The sequence below is a fragment of the Glycine soja genome, chromosome 4 (assembly GCF_004193775.1).
Source record: "Glycine soja cultivar W05 chromosome 4, ASM419377v2, whole genome shotgun sequence".
Lineage (NCBI taxonomy): Eukaryota > Viridiplantae > Streptophyta > Magnoliopsida > Fabales > Fabaceae > Glycine > Glycine soja.
The window spans coordinates 43,581,644-43,609,483 of NC_041005.1; the positions used below are offsets into that span (position 1 = coordinate 43,581,644).

General features: G+C 32.9%; 2 protein-coding genes across 3 annotated transcripts; both read right to left on the bottom strand.

Annotated features, from left to right (window-relative positions):
- Positions 1 to 5,632: 5,632 nt before the first annotated feature.
- LOC114409779 (TORTIFOLIA1-like protein 3) lies at positions 5,633 to 11,360 on the bottom strand. 2 transcript variants are annotated; one of them, XM_028373365.1, is made up of 5 exons: positions 10,334 to 11,360; positions 9,893 to 10,001; positions 9,073 to 9,623; positions 8,427 to 8,844; positions 5,633 to 6,416 (listed from the first exon to the last, which is right to left on the bottom strand). In XM_028373365.1, exons 1-4 carry the CDS (start codon positions 11,129 to 11,131, stop codon positions 8,434 to 8,436), a joined length of 1,869 nt encoding a protein of 622 aa, XP_028229166.1. In that variant the 5' UTR covers positions 11,132 to 11,360; the 3' UTR covers positions 5,633 to 6,416; positions 8,427 to 8,433. The 2 variants fall into 2 exon arrangements, with proteins under 2 accessions (XP_028229166.1, XP_028229167.1); XM_028373366.1 differs by having other exon boundaries at positions 5,633 to 6,413; positions 10,334 to 11,359.
- A 6,276-nt stretch (positions 11,361 to 17,636) lies between these two features.
- Positions 17,637 to 26,805, bottom strand: LOC114410842. The gene is made up of 3 exons (XM_028374759.1): positions 26,743 to 26,805; positions 18,472 to 18,876; positions 17,637 to 18,392 (listed from the first exon to the last, which is right to left on the bottom strand). The coding sequence occupies exons 1-3, from the start codon at positions 26,803 to 26,805 to the stop codon at positions 17,715 to 17,717; spliced, it is 1,146 nt and encodes a 381-aa protein (XP_028230560.1). The 3' UTR covers positions 17,637 to 17,714.
- Positions 26,806 to 27,840: the final 1,035 nt, after the last annotated feature.

Genomic DNA, 27,840 nt, shown 5'->3' on the forward strand with positions numbered 1-27,840 from the left:
TATTTGTATGGACTATGGATACGCATTTTTAGGAAAATATAAATTAGAAATATAGTATAATATCTTACTTATTAATTAACATCCTTATAAAGAAGCAAACATGGTCAATGAAATAAAAAAGAATCATTTTAAATTTTCTTACATCATATTTTTATTGGTTTTCTTACTTATCAAATATATATTTTTAAGAAAAATGCATAAATTTTTAAGTGATCTATTTTTTTTTATAAAAGATTAAGAGAATACTACTATTAAATTACTAGATGCAAAATACAATTAAAATAATCTAGGTCACCAGATGCAAAATACGATTAAAATAATATAGGTTCTTGTGATTCATGCTTGACCTCTAGTACATCTAACTTTATTGGATCTTAGGAATTTTTGTGAAAAATGATAAAATGTGTATTTTAATAATCAAATAAAATGAAAATACAAAGGAATAAAAACACTCTATTTTTTTTTTTGGTTTCGGTATCATAATATTTTATAGCTTTTATGCGAGAAATGAGACTACACTACACTACTCATGGAGTCATGATCAATCAATCAATTATTGCACCATAAGAACTTTTAAACTAAGAAATTATTTAAAAAATATATAATTAATTGAATATTAAATATTGCTATTTTTAACTAAACGCTTTTTAAATCAATTTTATTTTATTTTACTAACATATTTTAAAATAGATCTATTTAATAATTGGAATATGAATTAGAAAATAAAATATATGAAGGAATGTGCTCAACAGAATGTGTGTTAGTGTTCTTAATATTTATAATAAAAATTGTTATAATTTATCATCTCATTGTGTTTTAAAAACTAATACAAAGTTTTCTAAAAAAAGTTATTTTTAGTTTAAACAATTTAAACATAATGTAGATAATTAAAAGGAAAAATAAAAATAATTAAAAAAAACAATTATGAGGGAACCAATTTCATAACATAGTTTTGAAAAAAAAAAACACACATTATGAAATCGGTTCCCCAAGAACCAATTTCATAATGAGGAGGGATAGATTTTTTGTTTTTTTCATGTTGTCAAAGAGTTGAATAATGAAAATAGATCATTGGTTTCCCAAGAATCAATTTCACAATGAGGAGGGACAAAGTTATTGGTTTTTTCATGTTGTCAAAGAGTTGAACAATGAAAATGGATCACCAATGCCTAGTTGAATTGATTGGATCATGTAGGAACAAGGTTTAAGTCTACCGGTCTGTTAGGATGCCTCAGTTGCACACATCACTACACTTCCACTTGTCACCTATCATTAATTGGAAACAGCCCATCTCGTTGTCACCTTCTCTTGAATTCTCAAAACTTCTTTTGCTCCATCCCCGCGGGGGCAGAGAACCCATCGTTGTCTCGGATGTGCTATCGGAGGCTTTGGGGAAGTAGAAATAGGAAAGCACTCATCTTGGGGTGGGTTTATAACTTAGATGCTTTCAGCAGTTATCCGCTCTGCGCTTGGCTACCCAGAGTTTATCGTGGACGCAATATGTTGATGGATTAACAAGTGCACCAATTTATCCCGAGTAGTAAAGTTAAAATAAAAGTTCGAGTGTCGAATCCACATGAACTTTGTTTGTACTTAGGTAGATGAATATTTTATTAATAAAAGAAGTTAAGAAAATTGGTTTGAAAAGATTATGAGGAAAACAATAATTTAAGTTGGCAGAAAATTAAATCAAACAAGGGAAGAAATTTAAACAAGAATTTAAATTAATTAATTAAAGACAGAAAAATTAGATAACCCAATAATATTGTAGAAGTAAATTTAGAAGGTGCGAATGTTGAAAACTTAGCCTACCAGAGCTACTCTTTGATGTAATATTAATGATTTTTTCTCTATTTATAATTATTCAAATTTACACCTACATTTACTAGTATATTCTAACTTTGGTCCCCCACATGAAAGAACCTAATTTATCTATTCTCTCTCCCAAATCCATTTGCAGAGCTAAAATAGTAAATTGTATTAAGAATAGAGATGTATAATAGGCTAAGCAAAAATCAACCTATCTCTAGTGATGACTTTATTTAGATACTTTTTCCTAATTCTATTAGAAAATAATGTTTCTCAACACTACCCCTAAAACTTACCATGCAAATGGGTGATCAAGCCACAAGTAATAATATTAAGCATAAGAAAGGATAATACAAATGTAATATTATTAAATAGATAGAAAGGTAAATTACATCAAGCGTAGTTGGTTGTCAAGTTCCAAACAAAGGGAGTCTAGCCTCTCATTGTCATAGAGGCTTTACTTGCAAGAGGGAAATATGTAGTAAAAGGGGAAGAAGATAAGAAAGGGAATGGAAGGAATGAATGACTCTTAATGTTTGTTTCTCCTTCTTCTAGCCTTTGCCTTCTATAAGGAATTGTATTCACTTAGAATTTTTGTGTGTTTTTTCCTTCTTCTTTTATAGGTGCAGATTATCTTAGTATTAAGAGGATTTCTCGCGCTAAGTCTGCCTTTACTTTCCTGAATTAGCTTGTTTTTTCTTAATTAACATGCTTTCCTTAATTAGCCTTGCTTCCCTTAATTATCCTGCTTTCTTTAATTAGCATGTTTTTTTAGCTTTATTTTACTCACTAAGCATCATAAATTCATCACTTTTAATATTTTCTGCACAAAAACTTAAATGATATAAATTTAACAATTATTTACTCAAAAAGGAAGAATTAGGAGAGAAAAATTACAAATTCCTATATAATTTAACCCAAAAATATACTCATAATTAACAGTTATCACAATAACTGGCACACCAAAGGTGTGTCCTTCCCGGTCCTCTCATACTAGGGAAAGGTCCTCTCAATGCTCTAACTCCCACATAGGATATGGACCGAACTGTCTCATGACGTTCTTAACCCAACTCATGTATCGCTTTAATGGGTGAACAACCAAACTCTTGGAGCGTTAAGAAAACAATATTTTAGAAATCGGTTCCCTATGAACCGATTTCTAAAGTACTGTACAAAAAAAAAAAAGCAAGTGAGAAATCAGTTTCCCCCAATGTTTTGTATCATTGGGGTAAATATTTTTTGGGTTGTATTATTTGGATAAATATTTATTTTTTTGGGTAAAAAAGTCTTTAAATCTATCCATTTAATTTTATGGATGGTTAATGATCCATCCGCTATTTTTTAAAAATCCAATGGATCCTCTAATCAATACTTAATGGATTAAAATTAATGACTTAATAATAAAATAATTTGTGGGCAATTTTTTACCAATGTTGTCAATGATTTTTTTTGTCATCATCGGTCGAAACTATTCTTTTGACAGACATCGACCCATGTTTTTTGGCTAACGTTGGTCAGTAATTTTTTTGGCTGAGTCAGCTAGAGTTTTTTTAGCCAACGTCAACTGATGATGTTTTTCAATCGACGCTACTTTTCGAATGATGTCGGCTAGGATTTTTTTCAGTTGAGTTTGGTCGAGGCTATTTTTTGGCCGATGTCATCCAGAGCTTTTTCAGTTAATGTCGACTGATGCTATTTTTCAAATGATGCCAACGATGAGTTTTTCTGAACTACTTCGGTTGAAACTATTTTTTAGCCAATGTCATCTAAAAGTTTTTTAAGCCTACGTCGGTTGATGATGTTTTTTAGCTGATGCTATTTTATGAATGATGTCGACTAGAGTTTTTTTGGCCAAATTTGATTAGGGTTATTTTTTGGTCGACGCTAGCTAGGGTTTTTTTGAATGACACCAGTTGATGATTTTTTTAGGGTGACATTAGTCAAGATTATTTTTTGGTTGACATTAACTAGGTTTTTTTGGTCGATGTCTATCGCGGTTGTTTTTCGACCAATATCGGCAAGGGTTTTTTATCAACACCAACCATGGCTTTGTTTGCTAACATCAACGCCGACTGAGGCTATTTTTTTGCTAATGTTGGCTGAAAAATGTCACCGGCCATTGCTGTCCAAAAAAATCCCAGCCAATGCTAGGCAAAAAATTGCTTCAACTGACTATCATTTGAAAAACCTAACCGACATCAGTCAAAAAATAGCATTGGTTGATGTTTCCCAAAAAACCTTAGCCAATGTTGACAAAAAAATCCTAGCTGACATCGATCAAAAAACCTAAACTGACATTTGCCAAAAAAAAATAACCTCAACTAACATTGATTGAGAAAAATTCTAGTCGTGTCAATAAAAAAATAACCCTGATTAATGTTGATAAAAAAAACCCTAGTTGACGCTAGCAAAAAAATAGTTATGACCAACCTTGGCAAAAAAAACCGAGCCAACATCAGCCAAAAAAAATTCATGGTTGATGTCAACAAAAAACATGATCGACCGACATGACCAATAAAAACCTAATTGAAGATCAACATTAGCTAGAAAATAGTCTCAGCTAATGTGCACTGAAAAAATCCTAGCCAATGTCGGCCTAAAACAATCATCAACCGACATTGACAAAAAAAAAATCTAGCCAATCTTGATCAAAAAAATATTCTTCGTTGACATCGACCAAAAAAACCTTGGCTAATGTTGGCTAAAAAATAACATTGATCAACGTCGGCAAAAAAGTAGTCTCAACCAATGCCTGCCAAAAATTAGCCTCGATTGAGGTCAGCCAAAAACAACCTCGATCGACGTTTGTTGGGGTTGTTATTATTTTAGAAATTATTGTGAATTTTTTAAAATATATTATTTTTAAACTAAAAATAATTTAGTTTTAAATTATAGATTTTTTTGTGTATATGAATTGGATGTATATTCATCTATGAAAAACATTAATGAATAGATCAGATGAATTTTTTTATCAAATGGATTAGATTGAATCCAATCCATTAAATGAATCAAAATGAGATTCATTGAGATATGAAATAGGATTGAGCCTATCCTTCCATTTTCCACCCCTACTGTGCACAGACATAATCATTTATTCTACAAAACAATTTCAGACCTGGAACAAACATACTGATTTTATGGAAGCTGGGGACAAACTTTAAAAAATTCAATAACAGTGCATCCTACAGGATATCAAACTGAAAGAGTAGAAAATTCAATAACAGGTCAGTCATAGGTTAGTGAAAAGGGAAGGGAAGAGAAAATGCGTTTTCCTTTGGTTAGAAGGAGGCCTTTTGCATTTGAAAATCATATTTTTTTTCACTCGTAGATATCCATCCAATATCTATACATGAAGTGGTGATGGAAAAACAAAAGGGAGTCGTGGATGACCTCATAATTTATAAAAATGAAAAATAAAGTTGTGGTCTGATCATTCTTACGATTTTAATAATAAGTATTGAGTCGCGTTACTACTTCACTTTAGAAGTCTTGATTTACTCTATTTTAGAAAATATTTCAACTGTACCATTTTTGGGGGGTTCATTTTAGCCTCTTTCTTGGGTTCATAAATCTATATGATTTTAGTAATAAATATATAAAAATATCCCTAATGGGTAAAAAAAACCTCAGCTTACACATTAGACCAATACGATCAACATTTCTGTCTCACTTGCACATAATATGCAAGGATTGGAAACATGTTTTTACTTGTATTAGCTTCTATGCGATGCAGATTGGACCTGATGCAATGGAGAAACAAGCATGCCCTTGATCATCAGCAGATCATGGGTTTGCAGCCATACATGATGCAATTTTACACATCTGGATTTAAGTTTTCTAGTTATAGAGTTTGCATCTTTATCTGCGAAACCACATCTAACATGCAAAAGCTACTTGTATTAGCTTCTATGTGATGCAGATTGGACCCGATGCAATGAAGAAACAAACATGCCCTTAATCATCAGCAGATCATGGGTTTGCAGCCACACATGATGCAATTTTACACATCCGGATTGAAGTTTTCTAGTTGTAGATTTTGCATCTTTATCTGTGAAAGCACATCTAACATGCAAAAGCTACTAGTATTAGCTTCTATGTGATGCAGATTGGACCTGATGCAATAGAGAAACAAACATGCCCTTAATCATCAGCAGATCATGCGTTTGCAGCCATACATGATGCAATTTTACACATCCGGATTGAAGTTTTCTAGTTGTAGATTTTGCATCTTTAACCCATTTGATGTGATTTATTGTCCTTCCAAACGTATTTCCAAACACAAAGTAAGCAGCCTGTTACATTGTTTCTCCTATGTACAGATTCACCCTCTACTGAAATTAGTAATATTTAGCCCTAAACTCACTCCAATATGCTCCTTCCCTACAATCACCTTAGCATAACGGATAAAATTCTGAACATGACCACGAATGTATGATAGCCGGCTTCTCCTTCTTCCAAGAGAGTAGAGTACTACTGGGTATTTTCCAAATATACGATATTTCATGGCATAAAAAGTATATATTCTGATTACATCATTTTCAAACTTCTCCGGAAGAGGGATTTTTCCACCAAGCAAGTTGATAACCAGAAGATGAAACTTTCATCTGCTATAAAGTAAGAAAAGATAAAGAGGCAGTTAGCATTAGATGTAGAACAGAGTAACTAGAACACAAGGGAAAAAGCAAACGGGTTGTATTCGTCAGTTTCACTAATCTCAAATATTGCAATATTTTTTGGTAAATTAAAAAAATTATTTAAATATTGTTATTGATAGTTTCCTATTTATAAGTAGACTCAAACATTATAATTATTAAAATATCTGATGATATGTGGGAAAATTGAGAGATTTGCTTCTAATAAGAAATTAGAAGAGACTTCAATTAATATAAAGGGTGTAAAGATATTCAAGCAAATTACTATGCGCTATCATTGCATTGAATTATTCGAGGCATCATTACAAGAAGGCAAGAAAGAATCTCTTATAAGAGATCCAAAGCTACCACTTCACAAGGTTTTGAGAAGAATAACAAGAAGAGAGTACTGCGATAGAGGAAATTTAGGGGGTGTTTGGTTTGACTGTTTTCTGTTTTCATTTTCACTGGAAATAAAAAATGGTGATGGAAATGCGTTTGGTTGGATTTTTGAAAACATTTTCAGTGAAAATATTTTTCCAAACGAACCAAAAACAGAAAACAATAAAATCTTGTTTTCAGTTGAAACCAGGAATCTCATTTTGGATAAAATGAAAACGCGGTGGCAAAGAATGTAATTTTAAGCAAATCTAAAAATACATTTTCTTTTGAAAACGCATTTTCAGTGTTTTTATTTCTTTCAAGTAGAAAACAAGAAGTCAAACCAAATATGTTTTCAGAATTCTAATCTTTTGAAAATGAAAACAGTTTTCAGAAAATAAAAACAGAAAATGAAAATACAAACCAAACACACCCTTAGAGTTTCACATATCTCTTGAGATGCTTTTCCTTAATTACTATAGTAAGCATGTGAATATAGAGATATGATGTTAGGAAAGACGATCAAAACCAACCACAGATTGGCCCAAAACCATTCCTAGTGTTTCATAGGAGGAAGAAAGGCCAAAAGGCCCACTAATAGAACTGTTAATAGTAGATAGGAGGGAGTCTTAACAGAATATTGTTAGGACAGTTAGAGAGAGAAAGGATAAATAAGCCTTTCAAGGTTGGTTAGGGGTATTGAGCAGTTTACATTGTTGTGACAAGGAATCATCCTGGTGTGAAAGGAGAGTGCTCCTTTGTAAACCCTTTGTAGTTTTGGTTGCAGTAATACAGAGCCTATTATCTCTGTTCCCCAACTCTCTACTCTCTATTCTCTACTATTTTCTTAGAAAATCTTTCTCAATTTTCTCTAGGTGACAAAGATTCCTGACATATGAATTGTGATATTTCCCAATACCAAGCCATATAGATTGCTATATGAAGTAAGCAAACCTACTTTTTAAATAGGTTCTGTCCTCGAAAGGAATGAAATCCCACTTGAATTAGTATTAATCTGAGATTTAGTGATGAAGCTTGTGTGCTTAGTTTCAGCATTCCTGCCATCTATAGTGAATGACATGTAGTTATGGTGTGCCACCACCAGATAGAGAGTCAGGAAGATGAATATTGGCCATGTTTCCCTCTAAATTTGGCGTGCAAGTTCTAAAGGAAGTAACAAGTCAATCAAATTCTTGTGTTATGCTGTATAAGGAAATTATCTGAGGCATGAAAATGAGAATATGATATTGCCTAATAAAAAAAATTTAACGGCTAGACCTTCACAAGGTTGTTGAGATGTAAGGATAAGGAGGGGATGATTGTATTGAGGAAATGATATAGGCATATAGCTGTACATTAAGGAAATTGAAAGTTCCTTGCAAACATTATCTCGTAATCTTGTTTTAGTAGTAAATTTGACTTCTCATCCATGGACCCAAGTGTATTGGGCCAAACCAAGCTAAACTTTATGGATGTTTGTGTGATTCCTTTTCTTATTACGATTTATGCAAGCACGTGAATAAGGGATGTAGTATTCCCCAACACCCATAAGGTCACTGTGCCTAATAGATGGGGGTTATAAACTACTGATTTTAGAAAGCAAACCTGCTTTTCAAGCTAGCTCTGATCTTGCAGAGCCTGAAATCTCCCTTGAATTAATTTTAATCTCTGCCAGAGGATTAGTCATGAAGCTTCCATCACCATGGACCCTAAATCTATGGCTTGCCAACCTATTAGATTTGGCATTCCTGTTAGCTCTGTAATGACTGGAAGCTAGTAATGGAGTGCTACCAGTTCTAGAGAATCGGTACGATGAATACCGGCCCTGTGTTTTCTTCCAGAATTTGGTGCTTAAAAATTCAGCACCAGGTAGCAGGCAACAAGTATTCTTAGGAGCATCAGATTTAGATATCCTTCCACTTGATACAGCCAAATCATAAGAGATCTCATCCAATGCTAACTCCAGGCCATGCACACGAGTCTCTAAAGTATGCATTCCATTTTCAGAGTTCCCCATGAATTTCTGCAAAAAAATATATGGTGGATATTGTCAGACATGCCCATCATTCGAGAGTTGGCATACTCTACATATATGTACACATACAAAAAAGGAGGAATTTTAAACACAGCATGGATATTAACCAATAACCAGTAAGCATTCTTTTCAAAAATATTGCAAACTAACTTAAGTTGAGCTAAACAGATTTAAAAACTGACTGGGATAAAGTGTTTTTAAGCATATGGAACAAACCTGTACAAGATCAAGCAGACTTGACTGCTGCTTTTCAATTTGAACTAATTGAGCACGAATCAAAGATAATTCTTCACTCTCTTTGTCATTCCTATGGAGATCCTTAGTTACATTACAGACAGGACCTGAGTCTTGACTCTCTTCAGAACAAGGAACCACACGAGATCCAGCTTTGGACCCACCAGATTTATGCATCTTGTCATCAGAATTTTTATCAAATAGAGCCCGTTTTGTTTCCTGCTTAAAAAATCTGCTTTTATCCTTTTTGCTTCTTTCCAAAACATCTTCATCCTTCTGCCGGCGTTCACCACGATCAGGAACATTTGACACAGCAATTCGAACATCCCAATGGTTATGGTTCAGTTTCTGCAAAACACCTGAACCCATCCTATCGCCACTTAATGCACTCTTTTTTGCATTCCTAACAGCAGATCTATCTGGTGGAGTTGATTTGCTAGCTGGGCTCGATTTCTTCCTCAATTTACTCATTACAGAACCTGGACTGCATGAATTTTGAGAGACAGGAGGATAGCGCCCATCACTTGCATTCTCTGAATCAAAAAGACAACCCAAAACCAGAAACCCATGACAACAACAATCTATGACCACAAAAAAAATGTAGAAAAAAATCCTTTAGATCAAGTAACCCTACAACAACCACAACCTTTATTTACCATATTTCCTTTTCAAAACTATACAGGAAAAACAACTCGATCAGAGTTTCATAATTCAATACTCAAAAAGTGATCTGACACTTTTCGATCACAGACTCACAGTGGCAACAAATACAAACAAACACTAGATATAGATAGATCAATACCTTTTGAAGACAACTGCAATTGAGGAGGTGGAGAGAACTCATCTGAAACATCAGGAATATGCTTCCATGCCTCCAACATCTGATTCATAACCTCCCGAACCAACTTTACCTATACACAAACAAGACACAAACTCAATTCACTTCTAAACAATGTTCCAGAACACACAATATCGCGAAATCATCACCACAATTGCTACCACATTTGCTCACAATTTCAGTAACCGCAACACAAACAAAAACACAACTTAATCTTTTTCATCAGGTATCTTTCACCAGAGGGAATCCTAATCAAGCTCGGTAATAATTAAACTGAAATAACTTCGCGACAGTTGATCCACGTGCTAGTTGCTAAACACAACTTCTATTTAAAACCTCCTTTCCAAATTTTACCATAAATAGACAAAGAACAAAAGAAGCAAACCAGTAAAATCTTCTAAACACCTTATCAAATCGGCGATCTTCAAACACTTTCAAGCATCCACCCTTGAACTCCGCCAAGAGGTCCCTCTCCACGCTCGCGAGCTTCTTCAACGCCTCCGCCGCGCCCTTCCTAGTGGCCCAGTCCTCACTCCCCAGCGCCTCCAGAAGACAAGGAACCAAACTCCTCAACGCGGCGCCGCTCGTCGCGCCGCGCGCCTCGACAACGCTTCCAACGAGCGCCAGCAGCGCTGGCTTGGCCCTAAACACCTTGCTCTTGATCAGCCTCTCGAGCCTCGGGAGCAACCTGGCCAGCCTGGCCGGGTCCGGATCCGGAGCCGCTTCAATCGCGGAGGCCAGACAGAGAGCGGCTCCAGCCTGCGAGCTCGGGTCCTGCTCAGTGAACAGCGCCTCCGCCAGCGGCTTCAGGAACGCCGCGGCGAACGGTTGCCTCGTGACGCGCGCCGAGAGTGCGCCGACGGAGTCGGCGCACGCGGCCCGGATCGAGGAGTCCGGGTCGCGGAGGCGGCGGACAAGGCAGGCGAGGATTTTGGAGAGGAAGGGGGAGAGCGCGTCGCCGTGGGCGTGGGAGAGCGTGGCCACGAGGTGCACGCATTGCTTGCGAACGGGGGTTTTGTCGGAGGCGTCGGTGGAGTGGATGCACGAGAGGAAGACTGGAACAGAGTGCGGGTCCAGGGTGCGCGCGATGGACTCGAGCTCGTTGGCTCCTGCGACTTGTGTGTCGCGATCTGAGAGCTTTGTTAGGCACGTGAGTACCCTCTGCTTTATGTTCTGCGATTGGGTTGTTGTGGCGCGAGGCATTGTCGGAGGTAGAAGTCAAACGGCGGAGATTATTGGATTTCCGGCCACATTGCCGGAGCGACGGTGAGCGGTTGGTTTCGCGGTATGGACGCACATTCAATGAGACAACGCCCTCTTGGCTTTTTAACTGCCACACTGGGAAACCGCAATCATTATGGGGGGAAGGAGAACGACGTGTCGTTTTCTCGAGGTTTGCGTCTGTACAGCTAAAACGACAACAGAATTGCCGTTTCTCTCTTTTTTTTCTTTCTTTTTTGATTTTAAGTTAAAACTACTCTAAGTTAAGAAGATGTATGAAGAGTAAGGGATACTATTGAAGAATTTTTATTTTTTTTTTACTAAAATGTAACAATTATGTAGTGATACTACTATCGTGATCGTGTTTTATTCCTAAAAAAGGAGTATGTGGTTTGTTTGTGGCTAAACTGGGGTTGGAGGAAGTTGGGTTTTAACTTTTAAGGGAAGTTTCTAAATGATGCCACGCGTATATATGGCTTCTTGACTGCTAACAGTGGTAGCGACCCAACACCATAAAAGGATTAAATATGAGTGGGAGTAAGTAAATGTCCTAGGGCTCATGGGATTGGGAAAAATGGCAGCATGGGAGTACTATGGCAAATTTCCCCAGAAGGGGTGCCTTTACAAATTATTTCCTCAAAAGGGGTCGTTTTCAAAAATTTAACGTGGGGGGTTCTTTTATACGTAATCTGCATGGGCTGTTCTGCAAATCGCCACATGCAATGGCGACTTTGCTCTGTGAGTCCCACGTGGCCTGCAAACCGCCATTGGTATTGGCAATTCAGGTGCAGTGCAAATCGCCAGTGTCTTTGGCGAGTCCGGTCACAGGTAAGTAAACCGCCAGTTTGACTGGCGGTTTTGCTTTTGCAGGTTTCAGTTTCACTTTTCAGAGGGAGGCAGCTTTTTCGGAAGGCACGTTTTTCAGGTAAGGGAGTTGCAATTTCCACCAGCGAGTTAGGGCACAACAATTAGCCACTCCTGGTGGCGATTTAGGGCCTATATATACCCTGAATTCATCATTCATCTCAACGTTGCTGCGTGCCCAGATCTCAGTTTTTAAAATTGTGATTGTTTTGGAATTGCACTTATTTGCTTCTTCAACGTTGCTGTGTACTTAAATTTAAGGGTTTTATATACGTGAAATTCATCTCAAGGTTGCTGTGTATTGAGATTTTAGTTTTTTAAATTGTGAGTGTTTAGGAATTCTGTATAAAATTTTGTATTTGCTTGTTTAATTTTAAATATTTGAATGAGGCTATAATTTGTGTTATAATTTTTTTTTCCAAAACTATGAATGTTTAGGGATTTATGTGCATAACTTGGAGATGCCCTTGTTTTATTTTGCGCTCAACTTGACACAGTTACTATTCATGTTTGGTTTGCATTATTTTAAAATTTTCATAATAAATTCATTTATTGTGTTATTTACAAGGAGGAAAAAAGAAAACAATAATACTTACCATACAACAAATTTTAGTATCATTAATATAGGTTATGTCTGCCTAGAATAAAAACGTGCATTTTGAAATTATGTTAAATTTAAACATACTACTTTATTTATAGGTTACTAAAGTTTTTTTAATAAAATAAATATGAAAACATGATCGGTGTAAATTATTTATATTATTAGTTAAAAAATAATATGTTCCATTTTTGAAAGTAAAAATGACATGTTCTTATATATATATATATACAAAAAATTATAATTGATAATACGTTCATTTTTTGAAAGTCAAAATAATATGTTTCATTTTCGAAATTAATAATTTGTGTTATAATTTTATGTAAGTAATTATTTATAGCAGTTTGAATGTATAGTTTTTATTAATTTTATAATTAAATTAGATTTATATTTTATTTTGTAGTTTTTATTAAGTAATCTTTAATTAGAAGTAGATTTTTGCTTTAAAGAAATTTTTTTAAGTTATTTATTTTATTTTTTAGTTTGCAGTAAAATAATTTGTATCATAATTTTTTTTATTAATTTTTAATTAAAACTAGATTTCAGCTTTCAAGTTATTTTTTTAAGTAATTTTTTTTATTTCTTAGTTTCAAGTAAAATAATTTGTATGATAATTTTTTTGAAGTAATTTTTAACTAAAAGTAAATTTCAGCTTTCAAGTAATTTTTTTAAGTAACTTTTTTTATTTCTTAGTTTCCAGTAAAATAATGTGTATGATAATTTTTTTAAGTAATTTTTAATTAAAAGTAGATTTCAGCTTTAAAGTAATTTTTTTGAAGAATTCTTTTTTTATTTCTTAGTTTGCAGTAAAATAATTTGTATCGTAATTTTTTTAAGTAATTTTTAATTAAAAGTAGATTTCAACTTTAAAGTATTTTTTTTGAAGAATTTTTTTTATTTCTTAGTTTGCAGTAAAATAATTTGTATCGTAATTTTTTAAAGTAATTTTTAATTAAAACTAGATTTCAGCTTTCAAGTAATTTTTTTTAAGTAATTTTTTTTATTTGTTAGTTTGCAGTAAAATAATTTGTATTATAATTTTTTAAAGTAATTTTTAATTAAAACTAGATTTTAGCTTTGAAGTAATTTTTTTTAAGTAATTTTTCTTTATTTATTAGTTTGTAGTAAAATATATAGTATTATAATTTTTTTATTTCTTATATTTATATTTTACTATTTTGAATTTATTATGAATAATTAATTAAAATATTGTTTTTGTAGGTACACGATGAATTCGGTTATAACCGTGTTGTATTTCAATGGAAGGGTATATGAAGATAATGATGGTGTAATATTTGAAGGCAGTAAAAAAGCGATTCAGATTAAACGTGGAATTAGTTTCAATGCTTTGAAGAAAAAAATTGGAGACAAGGTAAAGTTAGAAAATAATGAAATTATTTCTGCTATTAGTTGTAGATTTTTAGTGTCAGGAAAATATATTGCCTTGCAAATTTGCGATGACGAAGACGTTGAAACGATGCTGGAAAGTTTTAAACAACAACAAGAAATGTCAGTTCTAGAATTGTACATAGAAAAGGATGTGGCTGGTGGTTCAATGTTTCATTCTGCAAATTCTCTTACATCATGTGGAAATTATGTATCTAATGATGACACACAACCGCCAACAAATATGAGCAATTTAAATCTTGACGAAGATGATGATCATGATGACGATGATTATCTTGTGTCTAACTCATACGTTGAAGATTCGTTAGACGAAGATGACAGTGTTGACGGTATATCAGATACAGACAATGAAGTCCCCGAGATGATTCCACCAGTAAGAATTGTTCACCCAGCAGAAGGTATGATTTTGTCTTAAAAAATACTTCAGTCAATATATTTATTATTTCACGACAATTGTATTTAATGCCAAATAAGTATGATTTGAATTTTTTTTGGACTATAAGGTGTACAAGGAATTCAGAATCCATTTTGGAATGATGCTTTGCATTATAATAATATCAACTGGAGCCATCCTGATGAGGAGGACATTTGTGGTTTGGAGATGCCATCCACTTTTAATGTTGGCCAAGAATTATATGTTGGCATGGAATTTGATAGTAAAGATGCGGTGAAGAATGCGGTCAAACAATATGTTATGAGGGTGCATCAAAGTTTCAAAGTGGTTGAAACCAAATGGGACAAGTATGTGGTTTGTTGCTTGAATAGAAATGCAGATTGTCCTTGCCCTTTCTACATGAGGGCAATTCTATCTAAAAAGACTGATTCATGGAAAGTCACTCAATGGGGTGGACCACACACTTGTCTCAATATGACCATGACCCAAGATCACGAGAAACTTGATTCAGATTTAATTGCCACTTGTGTAGTAGGTACGTATTTTATGTTCATATTATGTTATTGTTTAGCCTTAATTGTCATTTAAATTTTGTTATTCTATTGACAGGCATGATCAGAGAAGATCCATCGATAAAAATTTCATTGATTCAAGAGAGGATTAACAGTCAATTTGCGTACAAGGTGTCGTACAAAAAAGCTTGGTTGGCGAAACAGAAAGCCATTGCTATTGAATATGGCGATTGGGATGAGTCATATGCGAAACTTTCGTCGTGGCTAACACACATGCAAAATCATTCTCCAGGATCGTATTTTCAAATATTACATGACGATTTTATCGTTGGAAATACGGTTAGTCGCGAACACCGCCAATTTCATAGAGTTTTCTGGACTTTTGGCCAATGTAAAGAGGCTTTCAAGTACTGTAAGCCAATCATACAAGTTGACGGCACACATTTGTATGGCAAATACCGTGGGACCCTCTTAATGGCCACATCACAAGATGGAAATGGGGGTGTCCTTCCTCTAGCATTCGCCGTGGTCGAAGGTGAGACGTTGACAGCGTGGTCATGGTTTTTGGCACACTTGCGTGAACATGTCACAGATAAAAATGGTATTTGTCTTATATCTGATCGACACGCGAGTATAAAGTCCGCTGTCGCTAACGAAGCACTTGGCTGGCAACCTCCCCACGGTTACCATGTCTACTGCGTGCGACACATAGCAAGCAACTTCAATCGAAAATTCAATAATGCCAAACAAAAAGAAATGTTGAAGAAATTGGGTAAGATTTCATATTTGATGGTCACATTTATTTTACTTTCATTTATACTTAAAATTGTTATTCATAACTAATTTTATGCAGCCTACACTCCTTGCAAGCACATTTTTGATCAAAATTTAGAAAAATTTCGTGAACTGAGTCCAGCCATAGCAACATGGATTGATCGCATCTCAAAGGAAAAATGGACGATGGCTTACGATAGAGAAGGACGTCGATATGGCCACATGACAACAAACCTCTCAGAATGTATCAATAAGGTTTTAAAGGATTGTCACAACATTCCCATAACAGCATTGGTGAAATCAACGTACAGTAGGTGTCGAAAGTACTTTGTTGAGCGTGGCCGCCAAGCCCAAAGACAGTTAAATGAAGGCCAAGTATATTGTTCAAAGCTTGTTAAAGAACTGAGGAAAAATCAAGAACAAGCTTGTACGCACATCGTTCGCGTATATGATATCCACTCCACAAGGTTTGAAGTAGAGGAGAGCTTCAACCCTATAACGCAACGTGGCGGACAAAAGTGGGCAGTAAACTTGAATGGTCGTCATTGTCAATGCGGAAGGTATTCTGCGCTTCACTATCCATGTTCACACATTATTGCAGCTTGTGGTTATGTGAGCATGAACTACTACCAATACATAGATGTTGTTTATACAAACGAGCACATCTCAAAAGCTTACTCCGCACAATGGTGGCCTCTTGGGAATGAAGCGGCTATTCCTCCTTCTGATGACGCATGGACACTTATCCCTGACCCAACAACAATTCGTGCGAAAGGTCGGCCAAAATCAACAAGGATAAGAAATGAGATGGATTGGGTCGAACCATCTGAGCACCGAACAAAATGCAGTAGATGTGGAGCCGAAGGGCATAACAGGCGTCGCTGTCCAATGCAATCTGAGCGTGGGAGTTGTTCAAATCCTTGATTTATGTATGTTAGTCTCGTGACTTGTATTTGTTTCCGTTTTGTTCAATGTATTTTATTTTTGGGGTTCAATGAATTCAGTAGTTAAAAACATTTTGCCTTTTGTACATGACTTATTTGTGGGGTTCAATGAATTCGTTAGTTAAAACCATAAGCATACATGACTTATTTTGATTTATCTACTTTAATTTTTCTTTATGATATTATTTATTATTCTAGTTTGATGCGCGACAAAAAAATAGTCATTATGATTACTTAACCCATAACCCCTAAACCTAACTCACAAACCCTAAATCCTAAAACTAACACATAACCCCTGAACCCCACTCATAAATCCTAACTCAAAAACCCTAACTCAAAAACCTAACCCATAGCCCCTAAACCTAACTCACAAACCCTAAGTCCTAAACCTAACCCATAACCCCTAAACCCCACTCATAAACCCTAAGTCCTAAACCTAACCCATAGCCCCTAAACCTAACTCACAAACCCTAAGTCCTAAAACTAGCCCATAACCCCTGAACCCCAGTCATAAACCCTAACTCATAAACCCTAAACATATCTCATAACCCTAACCCTAACTCATAACCGCTAAACCCTAAGTCCTAAACTAACTAATAAACCCTACCCCTAAACCATACCCCTAACACCAACTCATAAAACTAAACCCTAAACTCTAACCCTAACTCATAACACTACAACTAACTCATAACCCTAAACCCTACGTGCTAAGACTAACTCATAACCCTAACCAATAACTCATAAACCCTAACCCTAACTCTAACTCCTAAACAGTAAACCTACTTTAATTTTTCATTTAGAAGTTGAAAATGGTGTTTGTCATTAGTTAGTACCATTACTTATTTTCATTTGTCTACTTTAATTTTTCTTTACGAGTTTATTTATTATTCTAGTTTGATGCGCAACATAAAAATAGTCATTATGGTGTCCGCGATCGTGATTCCATAACAAATAGTCATTAAAAACGAAATTCCATAACACATTCCATAACAAGTACTATGAGATACCATAAATTAAGTCTGAAATTCAAATTACAAAGATACAACACAAATTTTAAATAGAGACATAAAAATCAGTCATTATGGTGTCCGTGATGGCGTGAGCCTGTGCCACATGGTCGATCCCACCTTCGGGCTTCACGATCAGGATTTCTTCTTGCCCGCTGTCGCCGCCCTTGTTGCTCAGCCTCAGCAGAAAACTCGTGACGCAAATCAACACCTAATAAATCACCCATATCAGGTATTGCTCCGGGTACATTCCATTGCGGAGCTAATGGGGCATTAGGTGTTGCCATTGGGGCATCATGTTGCTGCGAAGGGGTCATGGTCGGCCATGAAAAATGAGGGTGTGTTTCCGCAACACCACCATACGAATGTGAGCTTGCAGACATATCAGTATCATGACCTTCAAAAGGATACTGATACATCTGCGAAGGATACTGAGAAAATGTTGGTGGCGTGTAGTACATTCCATGGCCACGCTGCTCCATTTGTTGGGAAAAATCTTCCGCTTGAACAATCTCCCTTCGTCTGTCAAAACCTCGAGTTTCCACACTGGATGGAAGCATGTCAAACTGTTGTGGCGGAAAGCGACGCTCTGATGCTGGACCATGTGCCACAGGCTCAGTGATCCTCTCTTGCTCTTCGGATAAAATCGTCAGCTTCTCCACATAAGGCACGAGATCATCCACTGTCCATGTGTTACGCCCTTGTGGTGACACCATATACTGCAAAGTCTCCGCAACTTCACCCTGCAATTACTAGGGTCAGCAAATTAATGTCGATGCTTTAAAAAAAATTGAAGTTAAATATTTAAAAATAAATAAATACCAATGTAGCTGTCTTTGCATTGTTTTGGTCGACAAACATCTTTGTTTTTCGCCTATACCAGACCATGTAATCCGAGTTAAAACTCAATAGGCCCTCCTGTCGAGGATAGACGTCGACCTTAAACTCAGCTCGATTATGCCACTGACTGATAAATGGGGCCAACAGCTGGAACCAATTTTCATCCATTTTGCCTTTCAGCGTTAGCCCATGGATACTCTGTGGTTGCAAAGGAGGCTCCGGAATAGGTTGTTGCATTCCAAATTGTCGCAACACTCTATCGGGTTGGTGCCACTCTACAACATGGAAACAAATGAGTGGCACCACTGCGCACCACGCCACAGTACCAACCAAACAAATGGGAGGCAACATCGACAAAACAGTTGCTGTGTAAGGCTCCCACAGAAACTGCATACAATAAGACAATTGTTAGTTTTGACTTAAACATGACATTTTATTTATTATTTAACGAATACATAATGATCTTCTTACCTCATGTCGTTTCATGATATCCAATTTGCGACGGAAAACTATTAGATCATCATTGCCAATATGTTGGTTTCCACGTCGCAGCCACCTACAAAAAAATTGAAATAATTACTGCCGACGCGTTACATTATTGATTATTTTCAAATGAATTTTTTTTTAAACAACTAACCTGTGCCCCAGTGGTTTATTTTCTAGTACAGGAGGAGTCCTCTTTGGGGCCAAAGTCGTGCATCGTTCCCATGCCCACATTTGGATTAAGATGCACATACCTCCGATTGATTTAATTTTGTAATCGGTGGCGCTGCACATCTCTCTATATAAATAAGCAAGCACGGCAGGTCCCCATGCATACGTGCGGCACTGTTCAAAGTCCCGTAAAAATTGAAGGTACCTTAGGGAAACTTTACTGCTGCTTTTATCAACAAATAGAACACCTCCTATGAATCTGAGGATCCATGCACGGGTAAATCTTTGTAGATATTCTACGTTACCATCATGGATATTTATTTCTGAAAAATGGTGAGCGAGCCAACTTAATTTTACCACACTGCCTTGTAGTTCACCCTCCTGTGGTCTGACGCCCAACAATTCTTCACACAATTCGCCCCAATCAAGATTAGTCTGACCAATTAATGGTGCCCCATCAACAGGCAGACCTAATAATACAGAGACGTCTTGAAGAGTAATCGTACACTCTCTGCATCTCATGTGAAATGTATGGGTCTCGGGCCTCCATCTTTCAATTAAGGCAGTAATTAATGACGAATTTATTTTGAGGTAGCCCATCTTCATTATCCAGTAAAAGCCAGATTGTCGAAGCAGAGGAATAATTTCCTCTGGTATCTCTTCTTGACCTTGATAAATGGGGACCGTTCGTCGAATATGCAATTTTCTGTCTGGTTCCCCATTCCAAACATGTTCTGAAACATGTTTGGGTTGCATCCATAAAACGTCTCCTTCTATTGGACCAGACTTAATTTGTATGCCTCATGAAGACGACGATGAAGATGCCATCGATACTGTAAAAAAAATATATTAAAAAAAATTGACAACAAAAATTTAACAACAAAAAAATTTATTCGACTTACAACAAATTAATTAAAATGTCACTAAATAACAAAATACATAAATTTGAATAACAAAATACAATACAAAATTAAAAATCTTTAAACTGAATAACATTAACATTCTAAAAAAATTATAAATTAAATTACATAAAAATAATTAAATACTAACTAAAATACTATACAAATAAAAAAATTAAAAATTTAAATACATACATAAATTTAAATAAATTACCAATTTCTTTTCCGATTAATAAAATTAAAATTAAATTACATATATTACACAAATAAATTAAAATAATTTCAAAAATTACTAAAATACTATACAAATAAAAAAATTAAAAATTTAAATACATACATAAATTTAAATAAATTTAAATAAATTACCAATTTATTTTCCGATTAATAAAATTAAAATTAAATTACATATATTAGACAAATAAATTTAAAAAATTCCAAAAAATACAATGGAAACAAAACTTTAAACAATATATATATATATATATATATATATATATATATATTATTAACAACGTATAATATATTCCAAGAAAAATTAAAAAATATAAACCTAAATAATATCATACAAATGTAAAAAATCTAAATCAAATAATAATAACATATCAATTAAAAAAACTTAAACCAATTCATATTAACAAATTAACTACAACGTATGTATAACACAAATAATTTTATTATCACCTAAACTAAACAAACGTACTATATATATACTAAGCAAAATCTACACATATATAAGACAAATAATACCATACTAATTTATAAAATCTAAACAAAATAATATTATCAAAAACTAACCTAAACTAACCTAAAGCACAATTAATACTAACTTAACATATGTATATTAACCTAACTAATATTCTTAAATTAATATTTATAAATTAACTAAAACTAACCTAATATATATATATATATATATATAACACAGCTAATAACTTACAACTTACAAAAATCTAACCTAAATGACATTAATATCTCAACTACAATTAATTGAACATATATGTATATAACATAAAAGTATATACAAAACAACATAAAAATAAATTAACTTACCTCAAATACGTTTTATGACAAGCAACCAAAAAGTGTAGGCCAAACAAGAACAAGAACAAAAACTTCACCTACAATATACAAAAAATTTATCAATTATACTTAAACATATATCACAAAAAAAAAAAAAATTCAGTTAAAACCATACTTACCAATAATACAAACGTAGCAACAGAAAAATAATATGGTTCACTGGAAGCAAAGAACAATGGCAACACAAGCAAGAAGCAATGCAGTGCAGTGAAGAAAAACGAAGGCACCTGCTCCTGCATTGCTTTATAAAAAAAATTTTGAATAGCCAAATCGCCACCATTACTTGCGATTTGGCCTTCTGCGCTTCCTGCACCACCCTGCAGCACCACCGTAGCTGCACCGCTACCCTAAGCTAGGTCTGAACCCAACCCGCTAGTCAAACTAGCGATTTCCCAAAGCAACGACGGACTCGCCAAAGACACTGGCGATTTGCACTGCACAGCAACGACGGACTCGCCAAAGACACTGGCGATTTGCACTGCACCTGAATTGCCAATACCAATGGCGGTTTGCAGGCCACGTGGGACTCACAGAGCAAAGTCGCCATTGCATGTGGCGATTTACAGAACAGCCCATGCAGATTACGTATAAAAGAACCCCCCCACGTTAAATTTTTGAAAACGACCCCTTTTGGGGAAATAATTTGTAAAGGCACCCCTTCTGGGGAAATTTGCCGGAGTACTATTACTTTAGTGAGTCTAAAGTAGATAATTAATGCAAAATTGGGTTGAGACAAGTGATTAAAATTAAAGGTTTAATTAATGAATTGGTTGCTGTAATTTTATTATGTGTAATTTTTAATTTTATAATTTTAAAGTGATTTTTTTAGTTATTATCGTTGACATTTTAATTCACTAGTTTGAAATTAATTTTTTTAATTTTTATAACTTATACTTCAATTCTTTTTTAATTTTTATAGTGATTTTTTTAGTTTTTATATTTTATATTATAATTTTTTTTAGTTTTTATCATCAAAATATCAGTAATATTATAAATTACAATTAATTATAAAAATATTAGTAAGTAATTCGTAACTAATTTATCGTAAGATAATTTGTAATAAAAAATAATTGATAATTTATAACTAATTCGTAGCAAATTATTTTTATATATTTTTTGTAATAAGGACTAAAAGGTAATTAAAATATAAATTATAAAAACTAAAATGATCACTTTCAAACTATAGGAATTAACAGAGAATTAAAAAATAAACCATAAGGACTAAAAATATTATTTTCTAACTATAGAGATTAATTAAAAAAATTAAAATATAAATTATATGAACTAAAAAAACTACTTTCAAATTATAAAAACTAAAAAGTACGAATTGTGAAACTATAGGTGATCAAATGATTAATTTAACCAAAATTAAATGAATTTTGGTTCTATTGAAATAAATATCTTCAATGTTTATAAAGAATAAGAAAATAAAATAAATTGAAGTTTTTTAAATAAATTAAAATTAATTTGTACTAGTATATCAAATGCATCATAAACATCAAAATATTTAAATAAAAAAATTAATAGTTTAAAGATTTTAAATAAAATTTAACAAAATCTAATTCACTTAATTTGGAAACTAAAAGCTAAATACTTAATAAATTTCAAATAAAAATAAAAATTTTATTCAACTGGAACACTCGAACTTGTTTCTACGAAGAATGGGTGCCATCTACACAAAAAAAAATTCAAAAATAAATAAATAAATAACGAAGATAGTAAATAGATTAAGGTGTAGGAATGAAATTACAATTAAACTTAATAAATAAAATTACATTTAGATTTTAAAATGATGAATAAATACAAACAAATTTTTAAAATAACAGATAAAAATAATATACAGTACGTACTTAAAATAATCACAGGAATGTTTTCGTTAAAATAAAAAAGTTCTTGACGGATGGATTCATTAATCATGGGTAATGGCTGACATTTAGGTCTAACACTGTTATTAAAGTGTCACGTGGGGATGTTAGTGCGTTGCCATGCAAAAGTTACCATGTTCACTCAGTGCTGAGAGTTTTTATTTTACTACACAGGCTTGTATCATTGCTTTTTCTTATGTCGGCACCAAGGGTGAAGTATTAATTACTTCAAGTGGTCGAAAGGATTTTCCGCATCATGCTAACAGAAAAAATTTAGGGGTGTATAGATTGTGGTGTTTGTAATTTATATTTTAATTAAAACTAAAAATTTATTTTAATATCATTTATTGAAAAGAAATAAATTATCAAATTAATATAAAACTATAAATATTTAAAGAATAATACTTAAATTTTGTCCAAATTTATAATAATTACGGAGTAGAAATAACCAGCAAATAAAGAATGAACATCTGAACGTATTTTTGTCTTTGAATGCTAGTCTTCAGATTAAAACATGAATTAAAATGCCTATTAACCAATTTAAACAAATGAATAAGAACTTTCGAAAGTTAATTTATATTCCACTCATAATTAAAGGGAAAGTCGTTTATCAGAATCCTATGTCATAGACTTCTTTTTCCTAGAAAGTATACGCTACTTTAGGAACAGAAATGAACAATGGCAAGTGTAATCAATATTTAAACTAATATATTTATCAACATCGATATATCATACTTAGACATTTGGATGTAACTCCATGGCAAAGAAGAAATTAAAACTCAGATAGGGTTATCAATTAAGATCTTAGTTCTAGTATCATTAATCACATAATACCTATATACTTATGTATAGACCTTTTTTAATTATTATTTATCTCTTTTATAAGACTTTTTTACTTATTTGATACATTAATTATTTATTTCATATAATATCTTTAATGAATTATATTATCTCTTATTAGGATTAAAAAATAGAAGAAGCCATATTAATTAGTTAAGTGAAAAATAATTAAGTGGAGAGAGAAATGAAGGATGATCTTGGAAGAGTAGTATAAATTATTGACAAATTTAATGTGATTAATTAAATTAACTGTCTTTCTTAAAGAGTGTGAATTAGTTGAAAGAGTCTTACATAGGGATAGGGACACCTTTTGGTCTCAAATATAAGAAGAAGAAAAATATGTTAAGTTAGAAGACATTTGTGTTTTAAAAAGAATCATGACTCCTAATTATTTTGATTAGATGTAAATAAAAATAAAGGTTAAAAATTATGTCTTATATATATGTTTCACGAAGTCTGAGTCTAATGTTTTAGATAATAGTAAGATGGAATTATGATTTGTTGTGACATTAAAAATTATATGTAAGATTTCATTTAATATTTTGTGTTTGAGATCTATTTTGTAGATACAATCTCCTAGAATACATTGATTTCTATGAAGAATAAATGAAGTTAAGTTTTAAAATTCTTCAATTGTCATCAAAAGAAGAGTTGTGTTGCACATATCTATTCTGACGAAAAAGGAAGTGATTTCCCACTCTAATGTTTAACACGCCAACAACAAAAGTTATTTCTTAGCATGAAGAAGTATGTGTATACCCCAACAACCACGTTCTTCATACACAAGTTTAAAAGAGAAAATATGTCTGTTTAGAGACAACGAATACTTGATTGAAGGAGGCCTATAAATACCAAAAGTTTTGAAGACATGAAGTATAAATTGGAGTGCTCATTATTCAAACTCTTTCCATAAAAAGCTCCTTGTGTAAATTCTTGTAAAGTTTAGAAAAATTTTCAAAACACTTTGATTATTGTGAGAGAAAAGATTAAGTGTTGAATGTGTCTATTCGTCTGTAAGACGATTAAGTGTTAGTCATTATGCAATCAAACAAATAAATATTCTAATTTGTGTTAGAGCCCACTGTTCCTTGGTATGATAAAGAATATTGATTGTAATAGCTTGATGTAGAACTTGAGTTAATGAACTAGAAGTGACAATGATAAATACTTGTAATTTTGTTTTTGAAAAATTTTGTTTGTTTTACCAGATTTGAAACTATGTCTAATTTATCTTAAGAAGATATGATATTTGTTTCCTTTATTCTTCATTAGATGATGATGATAATGTTGTTATTTTTTAAAAATAATTTAAATTTAATAAAAATCACAATTCAATGTTGAACGGGAGAAAGTACATATTAATGGTGAATCAATAGTATATCAATCAAGATCTTAGTTCTGGTATCATTAATCAGACAATATAAGAGCAATGTACCGGCTTAACAAACTATAATTAAGATGAGCATGGTAATTCGGTATATTATTGTTGTCTTAGGTAAGTGAGATTTGGCATTCGTGTGGGCCTACATCCTTTATTTGCATAACCATTGTCATTAGTAGTCAAATTAATTAGCTGTGTCTTATCATAATGGTGTGGATATATCATACTATATATTGTACTTAAGCGACATAGAGTTATCAAGGTGATACTATGATTCAATGTTGAACCTACTCTACTCATAGTGGGTCTCAACCTCCACACCAACCTTTCTTCTTTAAACATACAAATAGTTGTAAAGCGCATCCATCGACGGCAAAAGCAGGCCTAGCTCTGAAAAAGACAATCCAAGTATTTTTGTTAGTTGTGGCTATCATTCATATAAAATAAATATGAATAATGAAAAGTGTGGCATGCATATGCACTTCATCACCTTTTTTTAACTAGGGTAAATAAAAGAAGTGGATAAAGAATAGAAAAAGGCCAGCATTGTAGCTAGGAGTTCATTTTTTCCCCTTATATATGCATTGGATTGGAAATTTCTTGAGTTGGTACAGTATGACAAATTGAAAAGCGATTCGGCAAATTAATTTGGTCCCAATTGGGATTTACAACTGTCGGTTGGACCGAAAGGGACAACCACGGTTTGAATCATTAATATGGTTTTGCTTAGCAAATGATCATGTGTAGACAAGAAAATTTAATTATGGAAATAAGTCGGTGATGAAATTAAATTTACTTCCTTGCTAGTTTGAATTTTACTTTTGGGTGAATTAATTAAGTTAATATTAGTTTGCTAGTTTTTAAATTTGGTTATGAAATGATAAAACATGTAGCAAATTAAACGCGTCTCACACGAATTATTCAACTCAATCACGTTAAGGGCTATTAATTTAATTAATAAAAATGAACCCAAAATTCAAAAGTAATTAAGGTGCCGACTACGGAATATACAACTAGTGACGTAAAAACCCGGTTTCATAATCATTAAGATTCGCACATGATTTGTTTTAATTTGTTTCCCTACCAGCAAACTATATTCTACCCAGTGGCTTACGGATTTAAGAAGCCTAAAATAAATTTAAGAATGATATTTTTTATTTATTTATAAAATAATTTATTAAAATTATTATTATTTTATTTAAAATTAAATTTTCAGATTTTTTGTAATACAAAATTGGTGAAGCCAATAAAAAGATTAACAATTACTTATAATATTTTAATTAAAATTTATTTTTAAATATAATTTTACAATAATTTTTTTTTAGATATATTAGTACTAAAAAAATTTTAAGACCTTTTTTTTTTGGGATATGCTAGGTGCACCCAGCAATATTGCTGGTGCACCCAACAATTTATTGAAACTACCATTTTACCCTTCATTAAAAAAGTTTAAAACATTTAAATAGCTTTCCCTCTCCTCTCCCGGAATCACTCAGCCTCTTCTTCTTGCTTCTGCTTTTCTTCCTTTGCTTACCTCTTCCGCGAGCCTTCTCCTCCACCGCGAGCCCAGCTGCTGCTTCTTTCGGTTGAACGCCATTTCCGTTCGAGGTAGGTGTCCCTAACCTTCCCTTTGCTTTTATTATGCACTGTAGTTGTAGCATTTAGGGTAGGTTAGAAGAACCTTAGGTTAGCGGAACCTTAGGGTAGAAGACGAGAGCAGGAGACGCCGGAAAAAATGGGGAAAATGGCTCACGGCGGAGTCTTCCGGAAGACCCATTAGGGGTTCTTCCGGAAGTTCCGAAAAAACCTGTTCCGAAAGAACCTTCCGGAAGAAGTGTTCTTCTGGAACAATTACGGAAGAATCACTTCTTCCGGAAAGTGTGTTTTTTTTTAAACAAAAATTGTTTTGTTTTTTTTTTAAAATGAATTATTGTATTTATTTTGGTTATTTTGTTTTTGAGATTTTATGAAAAATGAGGATTGGGTTTTTGATGTCATGTTTTTTTTATAATTTAAATTGTGTATTTTTACTAAATATTAATTTGTAAATTATTTATTTTTTTGTTTATAAAAGTAGTTGTGTTTGTTTTTGTTTATTGTTTATTTTTTTAAAATTAGTGTTTTTTCTTTATAAATGAAGTTGTTTATTTTTATAAATAAAGTTGTGTGTGTTTTGGAAATTTTATAAAAATACTAATTTTTTATAATTAATTAGTTGTTTATTTTTTAATTATGAATGAAGTATTTTTTTTATAAATTGTGGATGTTTACTAATTAATTTTTTTTACATTAGTTGTGTTTATTTTATAAATGAAGTTGTTTATTTTTTTTAAAAATTATGTTGTGGATATTTTTATAAATGAAGTTGTTTTTTTAAACTAAGTTGTGGATGCTTACTAATTAATTATTTTCACATTAGTTGTGTTTTTTTTACAAATGAAGTTTTTTAAATTGTTATTTAAATTAAGTTGTGGATGTTTACTAATGAATTTGTTTTTACATTAGTTGTGGTTTATTATAAATGAAGTTTTTTTAAAAAAAAAATTAAGTTGTGGATGTTTAGTAATGAATTATTTTTATATTAGTTGTGTTTTTTTTTATAAATGAAGTTGTTTATTTTTTTTAAAATTAA

Coding starts and splice junctions, on each gene's coding strand:
- LOC114409779 (XM_028373365.1), bottom strand. CDS start 11,131: ATGCCTCGCGCCACAACAACCCAATCGCAGAACATAAAGCAGAGGGTA. Junction 10,002..10,333: donor AAGATCGCCGATTTGATAAG/GTGTTTAGAAGA, acceptor GTTTGTGTATAG/GTAAAGTTGGTTCGGGAGGT. Junction 9,624..9,892: donor ATTGCAGTTGTCTTCAAAAG/GTATTGATCTAT, acceptor TTTTTGATTCAG/AGAATGCAAGTGATGGGCGC.
- LOC114410842 (XM_028374759.1), bottom strand. CDS start 26,805: ATGGCGTTCAACCGAAAGAAGCAGCAGCTGGGCTCGCGGTGGAGGAGA. Junction 18,877..26,742: donor GGAGAAGGCTCGCGGAAGAG/GTAAGCAAAGGA, acceptor TATTGTATGCAG/TTTCTGTGGGAGCCTTACAC. Junction 18,393..18,471: donor ATGCAAAGACAGCTACATTG/GTATTTATTTAT, acceptor TAGTAATTGCAG/GGTGAAGTTGCGGAGACTTT.